The sequence below is a fragment of the Somniosus microcephalus genome, chromosome 22 (assembly GCF_052327205.1).
Source record: "Somniosus microcephalus isolate GS21.2 chromosome 22, FLI_Smic_1.0, whole genome shotgun sequence".
In the NCBI taxonomy this organism is placed as follows: Eukaryota; Metazoa; Chordata; class Chondrichthyes; order Squaliformes; family Somniosidae; genus Somniosus; species Somniosus microcephalus.
The window spans coordinates 51,628,851-51,647,187 of record NC_141008.1 but is presented as its reverse complement, the minus strand read 5'-3'; the positions used below and the strand labels follow the sequence as shown (position 1 = coordinate 51,647,187).

Genomic DNA, 18,337 nt, shown 5'->3' with positions numbered 1-18,337 from the left:
AATATCCCCTGAAATGGGCAGGGAAGTTGCATTTTATTTTATACTTAATTCTTAGAAGATAAGCCATAGAAAACAGATGTATATGTTGATAAACGGAGAGCTGTGTTATCAGGTTTACTCTTGCCTTTGTGATTTTGTGCTCTCGGGGTGTTTGTATCCGAGATCCCTTAACCAGCACGATTTCTCAACCTCTGGGGAGCCAATGGAAAGCTTTCTAGTTATTCCTCCTGCTTTAGAACTCAAAAACAACAGAATACTGATCACTCTTGCAAGTGCTTTGAGATGGTATTTTTCTCCCCCGCTCCCATTTTCTTCCCTTTTTTGCAAGAAGTTGCTGACTCTTGCTAGGGTTAGGTTCCACAGTACCGACAAACTCTGGTACCTCTTTGTGGGCAGTGAATATTGGCAGGATTATTTGGCATGAGGGGCTTAGCAGTCAAGCCCATCCTTGTCCTCATCCGACGTTCACAAGCACGGGTCACTGGATAATACTCGGGAGTGGCATCGATAATATTTTCCCCTTGAATTTTTTTGAATTAAGGTGGATCTTGAAGATATATTAAAACACACTAGATTCTTGCATTTTATATAGCGGTCTCAAAAGTTCCAAAGTACTTCACACAATGAATTGCTTTCAAATATTCGTGTCGACTTGGATGAGCAATATTGTTTTGTTCTAACCATTATAAATGTCACTGAAATATACCTATGGAAAGAATCTCCCAACAGACCAGCTATAAAAAGCTTATGTCAGAGAAAACACCTTCTGGGTAAAATGCCTCCCATCTAATTTGAACAAAATATAAAATTTTTGTTTGTACTTGAGCCACTTTCTTTGATACTTTGATAAAATTAGCAACATGAGGAATTTTGCAATAGAAAACTCTCGATTTACTGGCACCTAAATAACCGGAAATCTCTGTTAACCGGCAAAATTCAGGAGTAGGTTCAGGTAAGTTTTACTTCATATTAGTGGCCGTTCCTGGAGTAAGGGATGCCTAGGAGCCCAGAGTTGGACGAGCAGAGGGCATTTGCTGGTGTAGGAGAATGGAAGAGGTTGCAGAGGTAAGATAGGGCTAGAGAAATGCAGGGATTTGTAGTTGAGAATGTTGAATTTGGGTGAATTCTTTTTAATACTTTTGCTGTAAAATAGTAGAATTGACTCCTGTGGTTTCCAGTGTGTTACTCAAGCCTACGCCAGGTAGTTGAATGAGGGGGGAGTGGTGGCAGAGCGAATCTTAAGTGACTTCACAACTAGTGCATTTGAAAGGCTCTTACTAGTTTACTGAAAAAAAGGACAGAATGGGTCATAAATTGGTTCTCCATTCCTTTGAGGTGGACAATTGTAGGATGAGGGAGGGTAGAGAACAGAAATAAATAAACTAGTAGCTTTAACAACATGAGAGGGGGCTTATACACTACCAAATAATTTGCACTTTTATATCTAAAGCTTTTATCTTAAGTTTTTTGCTTGTTGATCAGAAATTCTTGACACTTAAAATTTCTGAATTTTTTTTTGAAATTCTGGTTTGAGTTGATTTGTGTTTCTTAAATTTTGTTTAGCCTCCATTCACCGGGGAGAACAGGAAGAAGACTATCGACAAGATCCTGAAGTGTAAACTCAATCTGCCACCCTACCTCACGCAGGAAGCCAGAGATCTTCTTAAAAAGGTATTCCATCTGATTTCCTTCCGACTGTAAGGTGGCTTGTAAATGGGATAAATTGTTGGCAGAAATGGTTACTGAGGGGTAATGCAAATAAAGTGGTTGATGAGGTCTGGGCTTTACAACTGACTTGATGAGTTAAGATGGTCTTCCCCAAAACTGTGTAATGTTGGGTAGAAGAATGAGCCAAATCAGTACATCTTGTAATGTGTTAGGGGTAACTATGGTCTCCTGAAGTTTGTTTTTTTTGACTTGTGGAGTCTGGTTGGAATCTCCCAGTGTTTCCTGAATTTGAGCCCAAGAGTACCCAATTAATGAGATAAAATTGTTTATAAGAGCAGAGCTAAATGCTCCAAATTTCTCCCCCCCCCGCAGTTTTCATTCCCTTGGATGCTGTTTGTCACCACATGTCTAGAGTGTTATGTCAGTGCTACTATGGTTGCTGTGTAAAAAGAAATAGCAGTGTGTAAAATAGGACTTCAAAACTGTGAACTCAGTCCCAACATTCATAGGAAGAGGAGGTGGCCATTCAGCCCCACAAGCCTGTTAGTCCCAACATTCATAGGAAGAGGAGGTGGCCATTCAGCCCCACAAGCCTGTTAGTCCCAACATTCATAGGAAGATGAGGAGGCGATTCAGCCCCACAAGCCTGTTAGTCCCAACATTCATAGGAAGAGGAGGAGGCGATTCAGCCCCACAAGCCTGTTTGTCCCAACATTCATAGGAAGAGGAGGTGGCCATTCAGCCCCACAAGCCTGTTAGTCCCAACATTCATAGGAAGAGGAGGAGGCGATTCAGCCCCACAAGCCTGTTTGTCCCAACATTCATAGGAAGAGGAGGAGGCCATTCAGCCCCACAAGCCTGTTAGTCCCAACATTCATAGGAAGAGGAGGAGGCCATTCAGCCCCACAAGCCTGTTAGTCCCAACATTCATAGGAAGAGGAGGAGGCCATTCAGCCCCACAAGCCTGTTAGTCCCAACATTCATAGGAAGAGGAGGAGGCCATTCAGCCCCACAAGCCTGTTTGTCCCAACATTCATAGGAAGAGGAGGAGGCCATTCAGCCCCACAAGTCTGTTAGTCCCAACATTCATAGGAAGAGGAGGAGGCCATTCAGCCCCACAAGCCTGTTCCGCCATTCAGTTGGATCATGGCTGAACTCCACTTACCCACCTTGGTTCCATTTCCCTAAGAATTAGCAGGCTTTTAAATACCATTGCTTCTTAACTTTTCTTTTCCCTCATCCCCTTTAAACTGCTATCCCTTCTGACTAGTGACCCAGCTGGAAGGTGAGGCACTTTTTCTCCACTGCATTGAGTAAGTGGAGTGACAGACTCTCCATCATTGAGTGTTCTTAGCGTCTCCAAAAGTGTGCCACTCCTTCAGTACGCCACTGAAATGTCTACATTATAAGGTCAAGCCCTGAAATGGCCTGCAACTTTCAGCCTTCTGAGTCAGGAGTGACAGTGCTACCAACTGAACGAAGCTTCCACCTTATTAACAAAGCTTCCTTCATTCTTGGAGCTTCTAATTTCACAAGCGATTTGTAAATGCATAACATTGTCCTACTCTCTTACAACCAAGGGAAAAAAATGAAGTGGCCCTTGAGATGTTAATGATGCTCTTTTGATGTGAACGGAGGGTAGAACTGAAACATGTCTTTTAAAAGAAAATCATCAAATTGAGAGAGGGTCTGATGTGGCGCCTTTGCAAATTAAGCCTTTGTGAATGATGTAAATGTAGGAGCTTGAACTGGGCTGGACTGGTGCACTGACTTGACTTTTTCCAACTAGATAATCCAGTAGAGGTACCTAGTACGGTGAAGTACGTTTTGTTCACAGCCCCTGGTGAAGCACCAGGCTCAGTGTAATGTCAGCAATCTTGAAGTGACTTGTCACAAACTGAAAGATTGAGTGGATTGGGCCTATACTCTCTGGAGTTTAGAAGAATGAGAGGTGATCTCATTGAAACATTAGATTCTGAGGGGGATTGACAGGGTAGATGCTGAGAGGTTGTTTCCCCTGGCTGGAGAGTCTAGAGCTAGGGGGCCTATATAGTCTCGGTAAGGGGTGGGCCATTTAAGACTGAGATGAGAAGGAATTTCTTCACTGAGGGTTGTGAATCCTTGGAATTCTCTACCCCAAAGGGCTGTGGACGGTGAATCGTTGAGTATATTCAAGGCTGAGATCGATAGATTTTTGGACTCTAAGGGAATCAAGGGATATGGGGGGATTGGGTGGGAAAGTGGAGTTGAGGTCGATGATCAGCCATGATCTTATTGAATGGCAGAGCAGGCTCGAGGGGCCGTATGGCCTACTCCTGCTCCTAATTCTTATGTTCTTTGTTCTTATGAATCTGGAACTTCGATAACAGGACTGCACCTCTTTGATTACATAGGATAGACGGCACAGAAACATGCCATTCGGCCCAACCAGTCCATGCCGGCGTTTATGCTCCACTTGAGCCTCCTCTTTCCTCATCTAACTCTATCAGCGTAACCCTCTATTCCCTTCTCCCTCGTATGCTTGTCCAGTCTCCCCTTAAATGCATCTATACTTTTTGCTTCAACCACTCCCTGTGGTAGAGTTCCACATTCTCACCACTCTCTGGGTAAAGAAGTTTCTTCTGAATTTCCTATTGGAGTTCTTGGTGACTATCTTATATTGATGACCTCTAGTTTTGCTCTTCCCCACAAGTGGAAACATTCTCTCTGTATCCGCTCTATCAAAACCTTTCATAATTTTCAAAACCTGTTAGGTCACCCCTCAGTCTTTTTTCCTGTTCATCCTTTCCTGATATGTATACCCTTGCATTTCTGGTATCATCCTTGTAAATCTTCTCTGCACCCTCTCCAGTGCCTCTATATCCTTTTTATAACATGGTGACCAGAACTGTAGGCAGTACTAGAAGTGTAGTCCAACCAAGGTTCGATACAGGTTTAGCATAACTTCCCTACTTTTCAATTCTATCCCTCTCGAAATTAACCCTAGTGCTTGGTTTGCTTTTTTTATGGCCTTGCTAACCTGTGTCGCAACTTTTAATGATTTGTGTATTTGTACTCCAAGATCCCTTTGTTCCTCTACCCCACCTAGACACACTCACTCCAAGTAATGTGTCCTCCCTATTCTTCCTACCAAAGTGTAATGCCTCACATTTATCTGTGTTGAACTTCATTTGCCAATTATATGCCCATTCTGCAAGTTTATTAATGTCCTCCTGTAATTTGTTACAGTCCTCCTCAGTATTGACTATCCCCCCCAATTTGGTGTCATCTGCAAATTTAGCAATTGTGTTTTTGATTCCAAAGTCTAAATCGTTAATATAAATTGTGAACAACAGTTGTCCCAGCACTGATCCTTGTGGAACACCACTACCCACCTTCTGCCGCTGCCTTTTACCCCATCTCTGCTTTCTGTCTTGAAGCCAGCCAGCTATCTATTGCTACTTGTCCCCTGACTCCGCATTCTCTGACCTTGTTCATCAGTCTGTTATGAGGTACCTTATCGAAGGCCTTTTGAAAATCTAGATAAATTACATCTGCATTACCATTGTCTACTCTCTGTTACCTCTTCAAAAAATTCAATGCGGTTGGTCAAGCGAGAATTTCCCTTTTGAAATCCATGCTGACTATTCATTACTATGTTTTTGGTTTCTAGATGTTCTTCTATTCTCTCCTTTAGTAGGGATTCCATTATTTTCCTACCACCGATGTTAAGCTGACTGGTCTATAGTTCCCTGGACATGTTCGATTCCCCCTTCTTAAATATAGGTATTACGTTAGCTATCTGCCAGTCCTCTGGCACTACACCTTGTTCTAACAAATTATTAAATATGTGTAGTACTGCCTCTGCTATCTAATGAAACTCAAACTGTGTAAAATCGTTAGTTTTCAAATGATTAAAACATTATTAAAGTCTGCGCTTTTGTCATTTGTCTGTTTTGTGTTTAGCTGCTAAAAAGGAATGCTTCATCACGCCTTGGAGCTGCAGTTGGGGATGCGACAGATGTCCAGGTACGTTTTCAGCAGAGACCTTTGACATGAATCAGTCATTCATGAAAGACTTATGAAATAATACTGAGCGGCCTGCGGGTGGCGCTGTCCAGGGAGAGTATAAATACTCGGGCACGGGCCCAGCTTGCGCAGGACATTCTTAACAGGAACTAGTGAAGGACACAACTAGACCTCCATGTTGTAAAACAGTTGATTAAAGCTTTGTTTAACGCTTAGACCAAGCGCCTAGTAGTTTTCTTACGTTAACTGTAATGTGAGTCAGCATCTGAAAATTCTGGTTCAGTTACCAGATTCCTTGTATCCTGGCATCCCTTGACTCGCCAAATATGGCTTGACCTGTGGCAAGAACTGACTTAAAGGAACTGGTAAGCTTCTCCAGTTGGAAGCAGATGAATTAATAGCAGCTACGCCATCCTTAACTCTGGCTGTTTCCGTGATCTAGGCCACCATTTTATACTCTCGTGAAATTTTGAACTTGGTATGCAAATCAACTTTAACCCCTCTCTTAATTCAGTTTCCCTCCTACAGTTGTTTTGTATGACGGGAAAAGCTTACAATGGGATGTCTAGTTTGGCTATCCATTCGATGGTCCCCTGAGATGCCAAGTGAAGAAATGAGGTGCCTCCCTCAAATGACAAATGAGCTGATGGCAACCCTACACGTGGTTTCCCTGTGTGTGCTAGTTCACCGAGAACTTGCCAGCTAATGCCATCAAGAAGGCATCCGAAAGCGGCCTCCCAGTCTGAAAAGTATCCCTCCTACTGTCGGGCATAGAGCCCATTTCCAGCTAATTCCTTTAAGGAACATTCATTGCTGAAATATTTGTTTAAACAATGTAACCAAAAAATGGTGAGGTGGGGAGGAAAGAAGAGGGGCTCGTTGGTCGATTATTTTTAAAATTTTCATTTTAATCTTGAAAAAAGGTTATTTGGAAGCTCTCCCGTATTACTTAGCATAATTAAGCCATCAGATCAAAATGTCCCAGTTTCAATGCCCTTGTCTGCCACGTTAGCAGTAACTGAGGTGGTACAGCTAGTGTCAGCTAGGCAGGGCGAAAACCAAACCTGCGTCCCGCTTGCGATAGCTGTCCAGTTATGTGTGGTGAAAAGTGGAGATGCATGGAGGGGAATAACAGCAGCACGCTGGGCTGTAATGCACCTGTGGGCGATCAGCCTGCAACATTCACTAGTTCGTAATCTGAAGAACGGCCCCTGTGTGTGTGTGTGTGCAAACCGACGGGACCGGGATGGTGCCGGTTGATTAAAAATTCCACATGAAGGAGAGGGTTATCTACTGACGCTATGTTTAACAAACAAAAATAAAAAAAATGAATAAATGTGCAGTATACAGTAATTGGGTACTCACCTACAGAATGTTATGTTAAATGAATGGTGGATGATGCTTGATTAAGTACAGTACTGCCAGTTGAGGGTAATCCATAACACAGAAAAATAGTGGATCGGAAGAGACTACCAGCAGCGCGGGAGAGTCAGACTCCTGTTATTGAAGTGTTCGGACTTCAGACAGCGCCAAGAAGCCGACTAGTGGCAGTTTGGAGAACTACCCCCCACTGACTAACTCGGCCACCGCGGGGGACTTGGACTCGGCAACATTTCCGGTTATTGAGGTGTTGTTTTCGAAGTATGAATTTTGCCGGTTAATAGAGAATTCCGGATTTAGGTGCCGTTTAAACGAGAGTTTCCTGTAACTAGAAGGCATAAATGTAAGATCATTACAAAAAGAACATAGAGTGGTTAGGAGAATATTCTTTGTAGACAAGCTTAAGACCTGGAATGCCCCACCACAAGCAATGGTGGTAACAGAATCCATAGTAGCTTTTAAAATGGAGGTGGATAAATATTTGGAAAAGAAATTTTTTAAATGGTATGGGGGAAAGGCCAGGGGAATAGGACTAACAGGTAGCTGTTTTGGGGAGGCGCCATCGACCACGTGGGGAAGGCGCATGGAAATGAGACTAATTGGATAGCTCTTCGAGAGTCTCCAATTCCTCTGATTGTTGCCGGAGTTGGAAGCCTAGCTGATTTTTCTCTCTTCCTTCCCTCCCTCCGTAGCCTAGGGGCATTGATGCCAGTTGTAGTGGCCCCACTTAGCTCAGGGTAGGAATAAAACCTGGTATTTCACATTTACTGGCTTTCCCCCTCTTTTGGGCTAACCCCTGAAATATACTCCAGTCAAGAGGGTAGACAGGTTAATTCTCCCAGACACCCGTCAGTGGTGCTTTTGTAATTAGCTGGTGATGAGTTGTGGCAGCGCCCCAGGCTTAAAGTCCATAAAATTTATTATCTATCTTTTTTTTCTTCTGGGAACTACCGGGTCTCTGCTGCACACTTCCCCATGGTGGTACAGCTGGTAATCCCTTAATATGGTGAATTGGAAGCGGCAGTCTGCATCTTGCTACTCCAAGGAAAAGCAAACTGGAACTTCACTGTGCCACCGTGCGGCTTCAGTTTCTAAACATTTGTGACACCCACCCAAATATATATTTGTACGTAGACTATCTTGAGTATAAATAGAAACGACTTGTATTTATATAAGCACCGTATCACGCTCTCAGGATGTCCCAAGATAATTCACAGCCAATTAATTACTTTTAAAGTGTTTTGCACTGTTATTATGTAGATAAATAAGCAGCCAATTTGTGCACAAGCAAGTTCCCACAAACAACAAATGAGATTAACAACCAGTTAATATACTTTCTGTAAATTGATTCTCTGAGTGTGGACTCTGTTATGTATACTAACTTGATGTGAGTTTTTTTATTTTGAAACTCTGGCCCAATTAATGACTCGATTGATGTTTTTAATACAGGCTCATCCTTTCTTCAGACACACAAACTGGGAGGATCTTCTGGCTCGGAAAGTTGAACCACCTTTCAAGCCATTTCTAGTAAGCGTAACCTGTCCCCCTTCCCGTTCTTCCTTATTCTCTGTCTCTTTCCCAATATTGACTCCTGGGGTGCAGTTTCACAGTTGCCCAACACCACCTGGTTCTGCACTCAACATTTTCTTGTGTGAGCCTCGGCAGTGAATGTCAGCTGGCTATTTGACATGGGGGGCATCGCAGTTTAGCTTGACCCTATTCCTGCAGGCATACTTTCAGCAAGGGTTACTGAATAGTAATGGGAACAGAGAATTCTACATTTTCCTCTCCATTTTCCTCTCCATTTTCCTCTCCCTAACCCAAGGTGCTGAGGCTAATTGTAGTGCCTGTGTTGCCACTCTGGCTAAGATCAGCCAACTCAACATCCAAATAATGCCGGACAGGTAAAGACCCTCTGGTCCATCCAGCCTGTCCCACACGATGGCAATAACTTGTGTATCACAATATTTTCACTCCACCCACCCGAAACCATGTGATCTCCTGGGAGAGGCAAAAAACCCAGGCCAATTTGGGGGGGGGGGAGAATCTGGAAAATTCCTCTCCGACTCATCTAAGCGATCGAAACCAGTCTAGGAGATCACTCTGGCCCTGCATTCCCTGCAGAACCTACCTTCTGTAAGAGGTGATCTCCGCCCCAGCCAGAAACCGGTCCAGCTCTCTCTTGAAGAAATTCAGTGAATCAGTGTCCAGCGCACGAGAAGGCAGGCAGTTCCCGTGGTCCACTCTTCTCTGGGAAAAGAACCACCTCCTGACATTTAACCTAGATCTAGCCTTACACAACTCAAATTTGTGATCCTGGTCCTCCCTAACCTATTTAATTGAAACAAACCCTCAACTGGAACACAATCTATTCCCTTCAGTATCTTGTAAGTCTCAATCAGATCACCTCTAAGTCTACGCTTCCCTAAAGTGTAGAGTCCCAACTCTTTAGCCTATCTTGATAACTAAGACATGGCATCTTACTTGGGATCATCCTGGTCTGTGTGGGTCAGCTACATGTGGGTTAAACTCTGAGTACTTGGGGAGTTTGGTAAGTGTGATCTATTCTTTAACCAAGGGAGGAGTAAGTTCATTAAAAATGTAAATTGTGCTCGTTAGGGCAATATTAAAGTTGTTGCACTTATGCAGTGCATTTCACGACCTCAAGATGTCCCAAAGCACTTCACAGCCAATTAAATACTTTTGAAGCGGTAGTCACCGTTGTAATGTAGGGAAACACGGCGGAAAAAATTGCGCACAGACCCACAAACAGCTATGAAATAAATGAGCAGACAATCAGTTTTACCAATGTTGGTTAAATTATAAATATTGGCCAGGACACTGGGAGAACTGCCCTGCTTCTCTTTGAAGAGTGCAGAGAGATTTTTTTCTGTCCAGCAGAGCGGACAGCCAGGGCCTCAGTAAAAAGTTTCATCTGAAAGACGGTACTGTGTAGCACTCCCTAAGAGACGAAAGGACTTGCATTTATATAGCGCATTTCACGACCTAAGGACATCCCAAAGCGCTTTACAGCTAATTAACTACTTTTGAAGTGTAGTCGCTGTTGTAATCTGGGAAACACGGCAGCCAATTTGCACACAGCAAGCTCCCACAAACAGCAATGTGATAATGATCAGATCATCTGCTTTAATGATGTTGGTTGAGGGATAAATGTTAGCCAGTACATCGGGAAGAACTCCCCTGCCCTCCTTCGAAATAGTGCCATGGGATCTTTTACACCAACTGATAGGGAAGACAGGGGCCTCGGTTTAACGTCTGATTCTAAAGACAGTACACGCAGTGTAGTGTCAGCCCAGATTATGCACTCGTGTCTTTGGAATAGGGCTTGAATACACAACCTTCTGACTCGTGTGATGGTGACAGAACATATCTGAGTAATTTGAGGGGTTGCTTTTACAGTTTTTCAGTGGAAGAGTCCGATGTTGGAGGTCGTAAGATTGTATCTCAAGCTGTTCCTCTGCTAGAGCCTTTTTTCCACCCCAAAAAAACCGGATCAAAGAGCTGTTTTAATAATGAACTTGTATATGCAGTACTAGCTGAAGTGCCCGGCGGTGCCGAGGCTTTTTCGAGGGCATGTTGTTGGAAGAGAGAGAGAGAGCGACTGGGGGGAAGAGAGAGAGCGACTGGGGGGAAGAGAGAGAGCGACTGGGGGGAAGAGAGAGAGCGACTGGGGGGAAGAGAGAGAGCGACTGGGGGGAAGAGAGAGAGCGACTGGGGGGAAGAGAGAGAGCGACTGGGGGGAAGAGAGAGAGCGACTGGGGGGAAGAGAGAGAGCGACTGGGGGGAAGAGAGAGAGCGACTGGGGGGAAGAGAGAGAGCGACTGGGGGGAAGAGAGAGAGCGACTGGGGGAAGAGAGAGAGCGACTGGGGGGAAGAGAGAGAGCGCGACTGGGGGGAAGGCGGGGGGAGGGAAGGGGGGGAAGGGAGGGAAGGGAGGGCGGGGGGGAGTGGAGGGAGGGGAAGGGAGGGCGGGGGGGGAAGGGGGGAGGGAGGGCGGGGGGGGGAAGGGGGGAGGGAGGGCGGGGAGGGGAGGGGGGGATGGAGGGCAGAGGGGAGGGAGGGTGGCGGGCGCCCCCCCCCCCGAGGGTCGCGACCCCCGAGGGTCGCCGCGCCCCCCCCCCCCCCCCCCCCCCGGAGGTGAAGACCGCCGATTGCGCGCGCAGCAGGAGCTGAGACGCGGCGTCTCTCTCGGCCGGCGGGCCCGGTTGCCAGGGCAACCGTGACGCTGACCAAGCCAGAGAGAGAGACGCCGCCTCTCAGCTGCTCCTGCTGCGCGCGCGGCCCCCCCCCCCCCCCCCCCCCCCCCCCCCCGTGGGTCGCGGCCGCGCCCCCCCCTCCCCCCGAGGTGAAGACCGCCGATTGCGCCCGTTGCTAGGGTAACGCTGGACGCTCAGCAAGCCCCGGCAGAGAGAGACGTCTCCGCTCCTGCTGCGCGCGCACCCTAGCGGCGCTGGGCTGAGGCTCGGCCCTCCAGCCTTCGAGTGGGGCCGGGAGGTGCCTAGCTCGGGCGTGGGTGCGGAGGAGACGCCGAGGCTTCTAGGCCTACCTGGAAAAACGGGGAAAGGTAGGAAAATTAATGAGATTGGATAAGTTAATTACTTTCTAAATCATTTTTTTAAAAAACAATATGTGTTTTAAAAGCAACGTTTTTTTCTAAGACGCAGAAAGCGGGAAAAAGAAAGGAAAAGTTTGGAATCAAGATGGCGGCGACTCACCTCGGTTCAGAACGATAGAGCCCGGCCACACACGCACCGATTGGCCCGGCGTCACACGCCAGCAACCCGGCGTACGATTGGTCGAGCTCGAGGTCACTCTGTCGCTAATGAGCGGATAATGAGATGCTAATGAGCGGAATGTTGAAGGTTTTTGGGATACCGCGGGCGCAATTTTAGCCCGGCCGAAACGTAAATACGCTTAAAACCGTCTCGGAAGCGTAAGCTTTCTTTGGAGGTAACGCGCGCATAGGTACGCCCTGTAACTTTCGAGTGCATACCCGCAACGCACACGCGATGACAGATAGACAGATAGAAAGACAGAATGACAGAAGTACCGATTTATATATATAGATTCGTGTTCATTTTAAACACTTGGGCACGGTAGTGTAATGGTTATGAAACTGGCCTAGCAACTAGAAGTTTAGAGTTCAAATTCCACAATGGCAGGTGGAATTCAATAAATCTGGTAATTTGACACCAGAACATGAAAGTTTGCCAGACTCTTGTAAAAACCTAACCGGTTCACTGATGCCCTACCTGATCTGACCTACACATGACTCTAGTTTACGCTGCAAAGTTGTTTCTTAATGTCATCTGAAGTGGCCTAGCAAGTGCAGACACTTGGAATTAGGGATACGCAATAAATGGAGTCTTGTCCGTATTGCCCACATCGTGAACAAATACATTAAAACTCCCAAGAAATGTTTGCTTTACGGGACCAGACACTTTAGAACACACATTACAAGTTGAAAACTCTAGAAATGATCCCTAAAATTCTAATCTTATAATTGTAATCAGGAGAATTTGAACCTGTGCAGGGAAACCGCAACGGATATCTAACCCGTTGCCTGAACCACTCAGCCACGACTGTCTGGCGCCTAAATGTTAGCTGTGTAATCGCTCTGTTGTTTTTTTTAACACTAAATAACACGCAGAACAGCAGATAGCAGTAAGTGTAACGTACTTGGGTTTGGGTGACCTTGTAAACCATGTTTGCTCTTTAAAAAAAAAAAAAAAAAAAAAATTTGGCCCACATGGTCCCTTTAATGGGCTGCGCGGTCTGTTCAAAATTCTGCGCATGCGCAGTTTTTCCATGTAAAAGCTGGCTTACCGGCTGCACTGGATCTTCAGAGCGCTGCGCAGCTTAAAAGGAACATTGCTTGTAAACTATACTTGGATCTATGTAGCTATCCTACTACTGTCCTGGCTGAAATCAGCTAACTCCGGTACAGACTAAGGATTGAAACTGCGACCTACCTCTTTTTTTTCCATTTATTTAATTTATTTTTTTCTCTCTCCCACATGGCAGCTGTCTTTCATTCTGCCAGTGCCATTCACATTTTATCTAGGGCCATCTTTTGTTTCTCAACTTGTCCCATTACCATCTCCTTTTGCCTTACACCATCTCTTAATCTCTCCTGCCTTCCATCCTATCACAGACCTTCCCTTTTGTTCTTTCCTTCCCCTCCCCCCTTTCCCTGCCCCTGCACTTGCTTAAAAACCTGTTCCATCTCCAGCTTTTTCCAGTTCTGACGAAGGGCCATTGACCTGCAACGTTAACTCTGTTTCTCTCTCCACGGATGCTGCTGAGTATTTCCAGCATTTTCTGTTTTTATTTCAGATTTCCAGCATCTGCAGTATTTTGCTTTTGTACCTTCCTCGTTTATATGGTTTGACTACTCACTAAATAACCTCTCTGATCCATCGGCGGAGCCCCTCCCGTATATATTTTGGAATCTTGGTTTTTGCTCCCCTTCCATTAGCTTTGCTGTGTGTCCTGTTATCTCTACTAACTACCAGTGTTCTGGCCTGGTTTTCTCATGGGACTTTGTAATATGTGACGGGGTGGCGTAAAATAAAAACATCACAATACTATGCTAGGTTTGGAGTATTGTCGGCTGATGGGAAGAAATAGAGGAAGTGTTGCAGGATTAGTGTTTCTGAGAGGTTTTTTTCTCCCTCTCTTGTACTAGTACAGGATGTGCATGTTTCATTTGTGTCTTGCTGTGCTCCTGAAGGGAGCATCTGTAGATGTGAAAAGCTCCGGTAAAAGAAACCTGCACATAAAAAGGAGTTAGACTTTTTTTTTTGCAGATCTCAATCTAATGTTTCAAAATTGCTGAATTTTTGCACCAAGGTAATTGCTTTGCCCCGTGTTAACCCAGGCTCTCTGTGAACAAAAGATTTTTTTTTTGTTCAGAGTTGTGCTGAGTGTCCAGAAAAGATGAATGGGAGACAAAAGATGAGAGGATCCTAAGGATTAGTCAGCCAATTCTAGATGAATCATGCCTTTTTTTTGTCTCTAGCAATCAGATGATGATGTCAGTCAGTTTGATTCAAAGTTCACCCGACAGACACCTGTTGACAGCCCTGATGACTCAACCCTCAGCGAAAGTGCCAATCAAGTCTTCCTGGTAAGCCCGTCAGATGTACTGCATGCCTCTGCTGTTTGAGGTAATTAATGTGGTTTCTTTTTAAAGTTGTGCTCATCAAGTCAAGGGATGTTGGCACTGGAGAATGGAACACTATGTTGACCACAAGGAGTAGTTGAGGAAAGTAGCATAGATGCATTTAAGGGGAAGCTAAATGAGCACCCGTGGGAGAAAGGAATAGAAGGGTATCCTGATGGGGGTTAGATGAAGAGGGGCGGGAGGAGGCTCGTGTGGAGCATTAACACCGGCATAGATCAGTTGAGCCGAATGGCCCATTTCTGTACTGTAGCCTCGATGTAGTATGTGTCAGCATCAGGAGTAAGTATAGCAGAAGCATATGAAGTGTAAAACACTCTACTTTGTCCCCAATAATGTGCTTCAGCATTGACCTCGAGCGTCTACCACTGCGACAACGTGACACTTTTACCAATCTTGCCAATTGGTGCAAGTTTTGTTCTGTAGGTCCATCATGCCCACTCGGAGCTTGTTTGAGGCTGTCCAAACTCATTTCACACAGAACCATTGCGACCAGCAGGTTGAGGAGACTTTTGCCCCATCAGTCTGGCTGGACTTGAATCCAGGTCACAGAGTTGAAAGGCTAGTGTATTTAATGCACTGTGCTATCCCAGAAGTGTGTGTGCGCGGCGTGATCCTACTTATACCAGGGTCCCTAGCGCACAGCATCTTATAGGCAGTTTCAATCGGACATACTTGGAGGGTTGTTTGGACATTCTCATTGGTTCTAGGGTTGCACTGAAAATATCCAGTCATGCATTTGTTTTGTGGCGAAAAATGTAAATGATGTACTACTTTTGGGATGTCAGCCTTGGTTTAGAGGTAGCATTCGCCCCTGAGTCAGAAGGTTGGGGGTTCAAGCAGCGTTTTCCAGGCTGACACTCCAGAGCAGTACTGAGGGAGCGCTGCACCATTCAAAGTGGTGTCTTTCGGACAAGATGTTAAATCGGAGCTCCATCTTAGTTGGACGTAAAAGATCCCACGGCACTTCTTGAAGAAGAGCATGGAAGTTCTCCCCACTGTCCTGGCCAATATTTATCCCTTAACCAACATCACCAAAAGATTTGTAGGGCTGAATGAGGTTTCAGAGAATGACTTCCGAGATGAAAGATGCAGTATCCTTTTGGGATATTTTCCATGGACACTCACCACTGAGAAAAATTGTGCTGTGGGGAGTGAGAGACTAATGAGGCAAAAGATCAACTACGATTCTTGCTTCTGAGAACTATCTTAAGAGCAGGTGTGTAGTTGTCGGACAAAGACTGTTGTGATTGCTGCCTAGCCTAACACCACACACTGTATGCTCATGTGAAGAATGACTGCTTGGGAGAGGTACCAGAGGGCTTTGGCTGCTTGTGGAACTGTAGCCCAGCAAATGTCGGCATCTTCATGAGAGAATGGGAGGGTGAAAATATATGACCGTTTCTTTTCTCCATTTTCAGGGATTCACATATGTGGCTCCATCAGTACTAGAAAGCGTTAAGGAAAAATTTTCATTTGAGCCAAAAATCCGTTCACCTCGCAGATTTATTGGCAGCCCTAGGACTCCTGTCAGGTAATTAAATATTCCTCAATATGTTCAGTGTCATCGATAGACACGCACGCCCTGCACTTGTAACACAATCCTCTAGAACTAGTAATAGGTTCCACTCCCTGGTGAACCGGATATCTTTTGAGCCTTGTAACTGTGATAATGTTACACAAAGAAACTGGGGATCAGAAATAAAAGTACAAAATGCATAGCAGGTCAATCAACATGAAAATACACACGTTCAGATGAATCCCTCCCTCAAATTACAGGAAACTTTGTGCTATCCGGGACCGAGCTGTTGCCGTTCCCATAAAACTGCCGGACACACCAGCGCTAATGTTGAAGCATACGGAGCTTTTCATCTCCATATCTGACAACAAACACTGTTGCTTGACAACAAACACTGTTGCTTAGCAACAGCTTCTAAACAGTCGGCCTGTACCTTGCAAGCGTCTCTGTAGCTTAGCAACAGCTTCAGAGAGACTTTCCAGAGCCTGACTGTTGGGGGAAAAAAAGCCACGAGAAGGAAAAAAAAGCCACGAGAAGAAAAAAAACCTAACAAAACGGCTCCTGATTTTTGACGGTGGCTCGAGCTTGCCGGACACTTAGCCTCCGGATAACACAACGTTTCCTGTACAACACGGAAATAGGCACTCTGGCCCAGCCAGCGTGTTGATATTTATCCTCCGCATATGTTCTGCTGAAGCTGTCTTTCTAATTCAGATGCTAATTCACTTGCAGTGCGTTTCTAGCGCTTGAATTTATTTGATGTTTGTGTTTCATTTTGTTTGCTACGGTGAACCTAGTGGATCTCCGACTCATGGGGAGATGCAAGATATTTTTTCCATTCGTGGGGTTGGGGGTGCATCACTGGCAAGGCCAGCTTTTATTGTCCATCCTTAGTTGCCCTGATTTGTTACAGCTGATTATCTTGCTAGGCCACTTCAGAGGGCAGTTAAGAGTCAACCACACCGGCGTGGGACTGGAATCACATACAGGCCAGACTGGAACATAGGAACAGGAGGAGGCCATTCAGCACCTCAAGCCTGTTCCGCCATTCAATTAGATCACGGCTGATCTGTATCTTAACTCCCATCTACCCGTCCTGGTTCTGTAACCCTTAATACCCTTGCCTAACAAAATACCAATTTCAATTTTGAAATCTTCAATTGACTGCCAACCTCAACAGCTTTTTGGGGAACGAGTTCCAGATTTCCACAACCCTTTGTGTGAAGAAGTGCTTCCTGACATCACCCCTGAACTGCCTGGCTCTAATTTTAAGGTTATGCCCCCTTGTTCTGGACTCTCCCACCAGAGGAAATAGTTTCATCTCTATCCGATCAAATCCCTTCAAACATCTTAAACCCCTCAATTAGATCACCCCTTAATCTTCTATAATCAAGGTATTACAAGCCTAGTCTATGCAACCTGTTGATCCTTTTAGCTCAAGTATCATTCTGGTGAATCTGCACTGGGTAAGGATGGCAGGTTTCCTTCCCAAAACGACATTATTAAATGTTATATGTAGAAACAACAATAGATCAGCGGTGACAAGTGGGCCTAGAATTTGGAAAGAGTTTTGTAGATCTGCTCCGAAGCAGTGATCAAAGTGTTGATGTTTTTGATTGGCTCAAATTTTCCCCGAGGGGCCATTCAGAAAAGTGATTTTGTGCTTTTTGCGCACCTGAAGTATGACATCCACATGACTTTTTATTACAAGTAGCATTTCAAAGCTTTCTGGTCAATTATGTAGATAGGGTCAAGTATTTATCCAATTCCCTTTTGAAGGCTACTATTGAATCTGTTTCCACCACCCTATCAGGCAGTGCATTCCAAATCCTAACCACTCGTTTCATAAAAGGGTTTTTCCTCGTGTCACCTTTTGCCAATCACCTTAAAATTATGTCACTAAAACAGTCATTTGGTGCTTTAGCCCTATCTCTGACCCATGGTCCTTTCCACAAAGGGAGTGGAGCCATGCAGAAATTACCCTGATGTGTCATTGAGTGATCAAGCTTTTACAAGCAAGGCTGACTTTTTAGTAAAAGTGACCATGAAACTGTCAGATTGTCGTTAAAAACCCAACGGTTCACTGAAGGACAGAGTTCTGAGGCTGTGGAATTCGCATCCAGGGTTTGTGGTAGAGGCAGAAATTTGCATAAACATTCGAGATTAGATAGGTGGATAAAAGGGTGGTTAAATGTGTGTAAAACGATTTGCTTGCCTGGAGGGTAAATGCAACACACAGACTGAGGGCTGAATGGCTGTTTCCACCTCGATTTCAAAATTCTCATCCTTGTTTTCAGATCCCTCCATGGCCGCGCCCCTCCCTATCTCTGTAATCTCCTCCAGCCCCACAACCCCCCCACGATATCTGCGCTCCTCTAATTCTGTCCTCTGGAGCATCCCTGATTATAATCGCTCAACCATTGGTGGCCGTGCCTTCTGTTGCCTAGGCCCTAAGCTCTGGAATTCCCTCCCTAAGCCTCTCCACCTCTCTTTCCTCCTTTAAGACGCTCCTTAAAACCTACCTCTTTGACCAAGCTTTTGGTCATCTGCCCTAATTT

The 18,337-nt window shown here is 45.2% G+C and overlaps 1 protein-coding gene across 2 annotated transcripts in view; it reads left to right on the top strand.

Moving 5' to 3' along the window:
- The window catches only part of rps6kb1a (ribosomal protein S6 kinase B1a), a 74,701-nt gene that overhangs the window by 44,723 nt on the left and 11,641 nt on the right, over positions 1-18,337 (top strand). For both annotated transcript variants that reach the window (XM_085964708.1, XM_085964709.1), the window contains 5 exons: positions 1,564-1,671; positions 5,614-5,676; positions 8,506-8,583; positions 14,099-14,206; positions 15,682-15,794. In XM_085964708.1, coding sequence (XP_085820834.1) covers positions 1,564-1,671; positions 5,614-5,676; positions 8,506-8,583; positions 14,099-14,206; positions 15,682-15,794 — 470 coding nt within the window. The remainder of the gene's footprint in view (positions 1-1,563; positions 1,672-5,613; positions 5,677-8,505; positions 8,584-14,098; positions 14,207-15,681; positions 15,795-18,337) is intronic.